General features: G+C 38.6%; 1 protein-coding gene across 6 annotated transcripts in view; it reads left to right on the plus strand.

Annotated features, from left to right (window-relative positions):
• KLF12 (Kruppel like factor 12) overlaps positions 1-9,827 on the plus strand; it is a 254,581-nt gene extending 244,754 nt beyond the window's left edge. For all 6 annotated transcript variants that reach the window (XM_021417390.1, XM_021417423.1, XM_021417433.1 and 3 more), the window contains one exon: positions 602-9,827. In XM_021417390.1, the coding sequence (XP_021273065.1) occupies positions 602-783 (182 nt within the window). In that variant the 3' untranslated portion in view covers positions 784-9,827. The remainder of the gene's footprint in view (positions 1-601) is intronic.

Here is a 10,142-nt window from a genome sequence, read left to right on the forward strand (position 1 = left end):
ACACAAAATTAATTTTACTGAAAGTGAGTGAGAGCAATAAATAAAGAGAACACTTTGCTGATTGAATTTTTATGTTTCCTTGGGAAATGATCAGTCATTTTTATCAGCTTGCTAAGAAATGTCCTGCAGTGTTGTTTATCCAAATAATTAGAAACCTTCATAAACTTCCTAAAATAATTGGAAGTCTGTGGCACCCTTTGATAACTTGCTGAAAAATAGGGCAGGCTGTCCATGTGGAGAGAAGGTGTAGCCCGATGGGATGAGGCTAGCAAAGTTGTACAGTAATCATGAGAATAATTACGCAGCCCTTTGTCCTTATGCTAATCCTCACATCACTCCTGCAAGGTAGGATCTATACTGGTGCCTTAATCCTGTTGATTTTCTTAGTCATGTGAATGCCACAGGAATGATAAATCTCAGGGCCCTTTCCTTATATTCAGCAGATTCAGTACGTAGTAATTGTGTAATTTGGCCTAAAGAAACCCCTAGGCAGTGGGTGTTCATGGGAAGCCTACAGAGGGGGTTGTGGGGATTAAGAACAATGAGGGAAAAGTCACCACCTGTTTCCCACCCCCCTCTCTCTTTCTTTTGTCTCTCCCAGGAGAAAAACCCTACAAATGTACCTGGGAAGGCTGCACCTGGAAGTTTGCTCGCTCTGACGAACTGACGAGGCATTACCGCAAGCACACAGGAGTGAAGCCATTCAAGTGTGCAGACTGTGACCGCAGCTTTTCCCGCTCAGATCACTTGGCGCTCCACCGCCGCAGGCACATGCTGGTTTGAGAAACGCTACCTATTCCAGCCGAGCTTAAGAGCTGGGTCTCTTAACTACCCGGAGTGAATTCAGCAGGGCTGAATCCCCTTCTACAGTGTTAGCAGGCAGGGCTGTCTCTGCTATCTGTAACAAAAAATAATAACAAAAAAAAAGCAGGAAAAGAAGTGCCACTCTTCTCCTCGCCATCTGAAGCTAACCCCATCTGCCCCTCAGCATGGTTACCCCCCAAAAGTGTCATCACAATCGCCTGGGAAATAGCAGTCGAAATGCTACAGGAATGGGCATTATTTTACATGCTGCATCCTTTGAGAAAAAATGTTTATAGCTTGTATGTTTTTTCAGCTGTTGGACATTTTGTTCCTGAAAAATCACTGCTGATTGGAGGATTAGATACCACAAACCAATGATGATGAGAGCAAGACCGGTAGACCTTTAGTATCCCATCTCTTCCCCTTGTTTTGAATACCACCTGGCCAGTGTCAGCATCACGCCTGAGCTGTGCTACAAATGAGCTGCATGGGAGTAGGCGAGAAGAGAGGTCCTGCTGGAGAGGTCCCACCATCAGAGCTGAAGGGTTACTTGAGCAGACTATTGCAATAACAATGGTGGCATTCTAATGTTGTACCACAAGTTGTCATTATGCCCTAGAAGACACCAGCCATTTAACCCTTTTCTTTTATCTTTTTTTTTCCTTTCTTTTCTTTTGTTGTTGTTATTGAAGTCTGTAAAATAAAAAAGGGGCAGCAGCATTTCTGCTGCAAGTACAACATCAAGTATCTGTATTTTACCATGGACTTCTTTAGAACCATTTTCTGATTTGTATAGAGAAAGCCAATCTAAAAATTACTATCCCGTTCTCAAAGCAGAGTTTTGTTTCGTGCAGGTATCCTCTTCGCCATGACCAGTGTTTGAATACGAGGAAATAGTCCGATCTTATACTTGCTGGTACCAAGGTTAGCGGTGTAGCCATCCATGAAATGGAAGTGAATGTACCAACAACGCAAAATAGAGAAGAAACAGCTGAGTCTCTTTGCAGAGAAAAAGCAATAATGAGTAAAATGGCTCTCGAGACAATAATTTACTCCACACCAACAGAAGGGAGGTATGCAGAAATTGCACGTAAGATAATTTAAGTTAATCTTTCTGATGGTTTCACTGACCTGCTAGTTACCACAATTAAGTACTTTCATTTCCTTTAACATAATGCTTGCTTGTGTCTGGAAAGCAAAACATATAAAGAAAAGAGCTGAGTGTTGAAGAGTCAGTGGATGAACTGTAAGTAGGAAGAAGAAATGGTTCTGCAGTGGTGCTCTGCAAGACATTAGGTTTCTCTTTGGGAGTTAGGGAATAACAGGACGTTGCCAGCTGTCTGTTACGATACAAATGCTCCTTTATATGGGTATCAGTGGCTGCCTCTGCTGGGATTTTCAATCCAAGCCTTTTCAGATTAAATAAAAGGAAATTCTTGATCATTCCCATACAGCCCTATAATTGTGAATCAATTTGTATTAATTAAATTATGTAGGAAAGAGAGAAACTCTTAGTCATCAGTTGTTCGTGAAAACAGAATAGTGTTTTTCTGTTTTCCTTCTTCACAAGGATCTGCCTATTCAGCTAAATGAGACAAAGAGAAGGCTTGGCAAGATTTTTTAAGTGTTGAGATTTTTATAGCTTAGAGATAAAAGATGTATACATAAAGGTCTTTTGCAATGCATTTAATTACAAATATTTGGTTCCAGGAATTGCACAGATTAAACTTGTGATGCCACTTGTTCATTTTTAAAGGTTTGATCAGTCTGAATTCAGCTCTGATTCCTGAAGTAATAGTTGCAATGTTGGGAACGGGTTCTGAAGTCAAGATAATCTTTAAGAAAAAGCAGAACAGAGAACCCTTACAAACACTGAAAGTAACTGCAGTTTATTGAGGATTAACAAGACTGGGATAATACATCATAACAGCACTTAGAGGCTCCAGAATTTGATTGTCTTTAAATACATTGTTAATGTTCCCCTATACCAGATAATCTATCAGTCCCCTAAAAGAAGAGCTTTAGTACTGTTACTATTCAATTTCCCCTCTGGTGAGTGGTCAGCATAGAAACTCCAGACAAATTATTAGCAGCCATAGGTTGATAGCCATCTGGTTGATGCCCAGTCCCTGGAGACTTTCAAGGCAGGGCTGGATCAGGCCCTGGGCAATCTGATCTAGCTGTGGTGTCCCTGTTCACTGCTGGGGAGTTGGACTAGATGGCCTTCAGAGATCCCTTCCAACTCTAAGGATTCTGTGATTCTGCAATTTTATGATAGTGGGAAAAACGTCTCTCACATTCCCACTGACCGCGCTGGTGATGAACTTCCATGCAATTTTGCAGCGTTCAAGCATCCAGCTCAGAACTGGGCATTAAGCAGCAGTGCCAAGTGTTGATGCAGTTTAAAATGGCTGAAACAGATCGGGGCTTCTTGATAGCCCATAAGCCATTGTGGAGCAACAGAACTGGGTTTTTGCCAACAGCATTACTTGTTTCGTTTTAAAAAATGGTTGTCAGTGTTGTGCCTGAGGTGGTTCATGGATTGCATCTGAGGTCTATCATTTATGGACTTTAAGTTCATTCCCTTTAAATGGATCAGTCAATCTCAGTGTTTTGGGAAAGAAGTCAGGTCAGGTAAAAGTCAATTTATAAAATTATTTTCCTGACCAACAGCATTTTACCTACTAATTGCCTAAATAGCAGCAGGATCTGTGATTTTGTTTTTCCCCCATAGAAAATGAAGTTTATTTGACCAGAAACAAGTAAAGACATTCTGTTAGCATTCGAGAGGAACAAGAAGAGATCTTCTCTGATGTTGTTCACAAGAGCTGAATATAACTCAGAGGGACCAATGTCTTCTTCAGGCTTCTGTGTAGTGAATGGGAAGAAAAAAACTCTGAGAGCAATTGAGAGGCTTTAAATTTCAGTATGCAGCTTTGAATTGTCCTGTGCTGACTGCATGGATGTCCCGTAGGAAGCTCGTTTCCCAAGGCAGAAATCACTCTTTGTGAACCCCTTGTCTTTCAGCTGGTTACTTTATACATATGAAACTGCAGCAGAAAGAGGGTCTGGTTTTATTCAAAGAACACCAGAGTGATTAAGGGATAAAGCAGCACTCACATCAAGGGAAATAGTCACAGAATGTGTCAATGAGAAGAGAATGAAGCCAAAAGATTGGGAGGTATACCCTAAATTTTCTTATTTAGCAGCAGGAAATGTATGCTTGGCCTTTCCAGCAGACATGTAAGAGCTTTTTAGGCTGCTGTTACCTCTTGACAATTTACACAACCAGCAGTCATCTACCACTGGGTGTCAAGTAGGCAGTATGATCCTTGGCAAATTTCTCATTTGTTCAGAGCCCTCAGGCTCCAAATATTCTGTGTGAATATTTTTGATTTTGCTTTCCTCTTTGGAAGTGTTTTAAGAGAAGTTACTTTGTGGAAGGAGGGTGTTGGGACATGGAGTGGATGTCCCCCACGTTCTTAGGGTGTTCTTCCACCTGTGTTCCACCAAGTTCCTGTGCTTCTGCAGAGACCAAGGGCAGCTGCTCCGTAGTGGTTTCCTCAAAAATCACAATATCTCACCACAGTGCCGTGGCATTGCATAACTGTGGTGAAGGCTGACATCATATGTGGCATGCAGAAATACCAGATCTTGTCTTGGCACAGCACAGTAAGTCCATCTTAATTAACTGAGCAGTTGGGAAATACAAATATACAGCGTCCCCGTCCTTTCAGAAAGACGGAGATTTATGCTTTCCAGTGTGAAGAAAGGATGGGTAATACCCACTGTGAGCATTATGGCTTACATGGGAAACTCTGCCATGAAGTGTCAGATTTCAGATGTTTTCAAAAGGATTCAGTGGATTTGTCAGGAAATCTCAGTAGCCAGCATTACATGAAAACATAATGAGCAAACAGCTTTGATACAGAACTTTTTATATTTTAAATTGCCATTATTTTTTGAGCGTCTGTTTTATTCAGCACTGTAAAATTGGCTCATTGCAACGGCAGTTTATACTGGGAATGAAGATGCAGTATTCCTTATTCTCCTTCGTGCTTACACAATTAATGAAATAGATTTAGACTGACTTGTATATATGATTATTTGCTGGAGTAATGTATAACAAAATTAACAGTGTTAAAAATGACATCAGTGATGTTGATGTTTGGGATAAGCCTACAGTGCAGAGCATGGACAAATAGTTGGACAACCTTTCTCCCCTTTAATAATGGAATAGCAGTGATCATAAATCTCGTTTTCCATTAGCCATATTGAAAATGTATTCTAGTTACCATTTATAAATTTATCTTCTGATAATAAATGATGTTTAATGGAAAAAATCTCTTTTCTCCTTTATTGAAGGTGGGTACCTCAAATCAGAGTAAGATTCACCATTAATACCCTGCTTATTTTTTAGTTTGAACGTTGGTTTGGAAAGGCCAGTGTGAGGAACCACATCTTCCACAGCAGATGTGTCTAAAGTAAATCCGCCCTGCTACATGCTCACCCAAACACCCATGCATATAGATGCCAGCATTTCCACATCCCTCCTCCCATCAGCAGATAGAGACAAACATGTTTGTAAAAACAAAGCAGAAGATGAAGAATTGGGAATAAATTGGACATAAAAGGAAATACTACCTTCTTAAGAAACCAGCTCGTATTACTGTATTATGCTTTTGCCTGTGATTTATATCTGGAGAAGCACACAGATTTAAAGATGATTGTTATATTTTCACAGTTTCATGATAGCGTTACAGTTGCTGTGTTATATGCTTATGAAGTCGTACCCGTTGGTACCTTAAAAGTGCTTGATTTCTGATCAACTGCAGCAGCAAAGCAGTTTTTAGTAGGAAAAAAAATGTAGCTATAAGGATACTGCATCTTTAGAAATCGAAATGCATTGAAAGTATTTTACTATACTTGTAACAGTTTAAATATTCTGTAATATATGTGATAGTGGAAAAGTATTTTCAAACTCACAGTTTTTCATGGGGTGTAAATAGGTTAAATGAAGTACATTTTTAAAAATTCTTCAGTTTTCATAATGAAAAAAATTGTTAGATATCATGCCTTGCAAAGCTTACACAGAAAATGCTGAGAAGTAAATTATTCTGTTTTGGCAGAACGTGTTTTCTCTGCAAAATGGAGTAGCCACTTCTTTGCTGTTTCGCAGATGGTGTGCAATATAATGAAGTCATATCGAGTCCTTCAGCATCAAATAAGTCAACATTCAGAATGTCTTTGACTGAATAAAGGAAAAAAAAAACACTTAATGAAAATGAAAACCATATGAAAAGGTTTGGTTTGGTTTTGTTTTCCTTCTGGCAATTTACAGTGAACTGCAGATACAGTAACAGCAAGCTCTCTTTTGATTTTATTTGTTCTTGTATTTCCCTTGACTACACTGCGTCTCGAAAAAAGGTTGCAGAGCTGAAATAGGCAGCTGCTCTTTGCTGATTGCAGGGGTGTTCAGTCTTCGAGGTACAGTAGTATGTCAACAGTCCAATGGTAGCGGGACAGCTGTGACATTTAGAATGCTCGTATACTCCAGCACGGTAGCCTAAAATCCATTTTAAAAGACGAAACAGAAACTGAAAGTGCCTGTTATTAGAACTGATGGGATGTTCCTATACTTTTACACAGCAATAACTTATGGGATTCTGTCAACAATAAGACGAAAATAAAATTAAACTCTGAGAACAATAATGCAGCACAGAAGCGAACACAAAAGTGCCATTTGTATTTTCATGTCGACGTATTTTGTTAGGAGTTTTAGTTAGTTTCTCAAATAACGTCTGTCAGATATATGTAAGATGAAAATGGATCCTCGTTTACAAATTACTCATATCCATATGGATTCCAAGTAGGTGTAAATGGAGATCACTGTGTTTTGTGGCATTGCTTCCTAATTTATGTCTGATTTGCGCATATATCCGTGGTATTGTGTAGTGAAATAACCACAAAACCAGCAACAAGCCCAATGGAGCTTCTTTAGGGTATACACCAGAACAGATTCCCTTGAAAAATCCACTGCATTGAATTCTGGAGTTGAGTTCACTGTATTTCTCTTTTCTATTCTTTTTTTGTAGTACTAATGTTTAATAGCATCTTCAAATTGGAGAGGTCAAAATATATCACTTTTTAAAACTATTATTTGGGGGAGAAATAAGTAAAAAAAAGTGGAGGCTATCAGTTTAGAGACTATCTGAGTGACAAACAAGAAGCTGATATTCTTAGAATGGAGAAAGGAATTTTTTTTAGTATGAAGTGTCCTAAACGAATGCATCAGTGGGCTGGTGGATCTCATTAGAAAATGACCAGCTGTGTCTCTTCCACTCTGTTTTTCAATTATTTTTAATCTGGTAGGTTTCTGTCAAAAAGGAAAAAAAAAAAAAGATTTGCTAATGGATTCTTAAAATAGCAGAGTGATGCCATCCCTCACACTTCTGCTTCTAAAAATCAGTTTATTGGAGATCAAAATGTAACTGGTTCTCCTGATGCCAAGAAAGATTGCTTTCCATTCTCTATGGTTGTACCCAGCATTTCCCCATGCAGAGTATGCTCCCACCAGTGGGTTGCTGTTTGGGTCAGAGAACGGGCTTTCATTTTTATTCACCAAAGCAGGATAGTGTGTGCATGAAGACACTCAATGCAGAAGAAAGTGGAGATGCAAAGTAAAAGCATGTGAACCTGCATGTGAAAACTATGACACCAATGCATGCAGGTTAATCGTGTGATGACCACTAGTTCAGTAACAACTTATATCCGTTAGGCATCAGTGGAGATAATCCCGTCAGAACATGCATGCGCTTATTCTGTCATCCTGAACTTAATTTGCAAATATTAAGCACATAAAAAAGATGTCATTTCATGCTGGAGGTTTTAGGAGAGCACCAGGGAATGCGTCAGGAGAAAGGAAACGTGAGTTTGTTATACCTGAGCTTCTGTTAGAGAGGAGGTCTCAGTTCACTGCACTGAAGCAGCAGTGCTCCAAGGAGGTACCCATAGAAACCTGCCACGCTGGGCTGACTCCAGTGCTGTGTGTGTTGGTTCTTGCATAGGAAAGGGCACCAAGCCTTCTACGTCATGAAATGAGTCAGACTTTTTTTATGTCTTTTTGAAAAACAAGATATTTGCTTTTCTTTTATTGATTTGCCAGCAACGTGCTTACTGATTTCGAATGATGAAATTAACTGAGTTGCTTTTGGAGCGATTTGTAGACTATCCAGTAAACAACCATTCAGTTCTCTGGACTAGCAAAACCGTGAATGCAAGTTTTAGCTGTTGTGAAAATAAGAACGGTAAAAGTTATTTGGGATGCTCTTGGCCGTCTGTGTGACTCACAAGTCACGTTTCCCCCAGCTCATTTTCAAGGTGCTCTCACGTTTAATGAAAGAACGTGAATGGAGGTTCCTACATTGACTTCCTAAACCTGGTTCATGGGCCTGTCTGCATTTGGAAAACTATCGCTCAGTGTCTGGCAGGAGATGCACTCAGATAGGTGATGGCTTTGATGGATTGTCATAAACATGAACCATGAAATGCAGGCATTGGTTCAGATGCTGCCTTTCTCCTTGTTCCCATCTTTCTAGATGTAAGGAGCTTCTTTGGAAAGACAGTTTGAGCCATAACCTTTACAGGAGAACTAAATGTTTTCAAAACTCAGAGTTTATGTTCTCGTCTCTGGTTTTCTGATTCCAGTGTTTTTCACTGCTATATTTACATCTTATTTTTTCATTTAACAAAAAAAAAGAAAAAAAAAGTTTATTTTTCCCTATAGTCCTATACATTGCCTCCTTTGCAATATAAGTTCTCCATTTTACACCTACACAGTGTGCTCCCTTGACCTGCTCTCTGTCACTAAGAAGTTATAATATCCCATTTGCACTTACAATAGAATATACACAGAGATAGGAATGAATGACTTAAGTTTCACGCACCGCCAGCCTTAAATCCTTCAACCCACACACACAGACACACACATGCATACACTTCAAATGAAAGAGAGATTTGGACACTGCTATCAACATGTGGGGTCAAAAATACCATTAATTTGGAAAGTTCTTTCAGCTGTGTTTAGGAAGAAACGGCAGAATAATGAAAAATACCATTCTTGGCCAAGTCGCTTATGGATGAAGCAAATTCCCCTATGGCGTTAGTTGAATGAAATCCTAAGAATGGAGTTGCATTTGGCCCCAAACTCTTCCTTATTCATTGGGTTGTTAAAGTTGTGTATTCCTATGAGCGTTCATTTGATCCTCCTGTGTAAAAATACAATAACATCCCTTAGTTTTTAAAGTGATTAATTTGGGACCGAAGCTTCACAACAATGGGATTAGTGTGTTCGGCACCTCATTCTTTTTCCTACGATAAGATGCAAAAGGGAGGGTCATTATCAGTAACCCCATAGAGATAATAGTGTCAACAGAAGTCCTGTACTTCAAAGGAATAAAACCACCAGTGCTAGCAAGCAAACATCGTAGTTTCTTAAGTCTTTTCTTTCGCCTTCTTTTCAAAAGATTTTAAATACAAAAATTCCTTTTCTTCAAAAATAATAAAAGTAATTATCTGAAGATCTGATTTCCCGATAGTTTCCTCTGCATTTATATAGTCTGTAGTGTTTAGGCAACACCTATGTTATAAGTTTATTAATATTATGTAAGTGTTGTTCTTGTATTTATGTATAGTGTATGTATTGTAAATATACTCAGAGCTTTTTTTCCTCTTACTGTAAAATGGTGATTTTTTTGCCCTATAATAATGTAAAGGGAATCCCCTAATGAAATTCTGTCAGAGGATGATTATTCCAGTCTATTCTCAAAGATTTAAATGAACAAGTGTTATCGTTTTTAATGGTGTCTCAGACATATTTTGTTGGTGCATTGCTTTTCTGTATTCAACTTTCCTATGAATTGAGCTGTGAACTGAAATAGAGTTTAAACCTTTAAATGTATGCATTTGTATAATTATCTGAATGGAGGCATGAAGGTTAAATAAAGCATTTTGTATGGAACAAACCCCCTAATTATTACTGTGAATGACTCAAGCCTTCTGGAATACCCAGTTATTAACTTTTTAAATTAAACCTTTGTTAAAAAAAAAATCTTTTCTATAAACATATAGTGATTTTTTAAATGGAATGTTTTCTTAAGAAATGGATTTTACTTGCTTTTCTCATTTTTTAAAAGCCATCATATAGAGTGCACATTCTTTCTCCTTTCTCAGTGTTTGTGCATCTGTGGCAAGGCTGGAAGAAACAAAATAGCAGTCAGCGGTATAAACAAAGATGTCCTGGGATGATATAAAAATATTTTGCATTACTGCATAGTCTG

Source organism: Numida meleagris, chromosome 1, assembly GCF_002078875.1.
Source record: "Numida meleagris isolate 19003 breed g44 Domestic line chromosome 1, NumMel1.0, whole genome shotgun sequence".
Lineage (NCBI taxonomy): Eukaryota > Metazoa > Chordata > Aves > Galliformes > Numididae > Numida > Numida meleagris.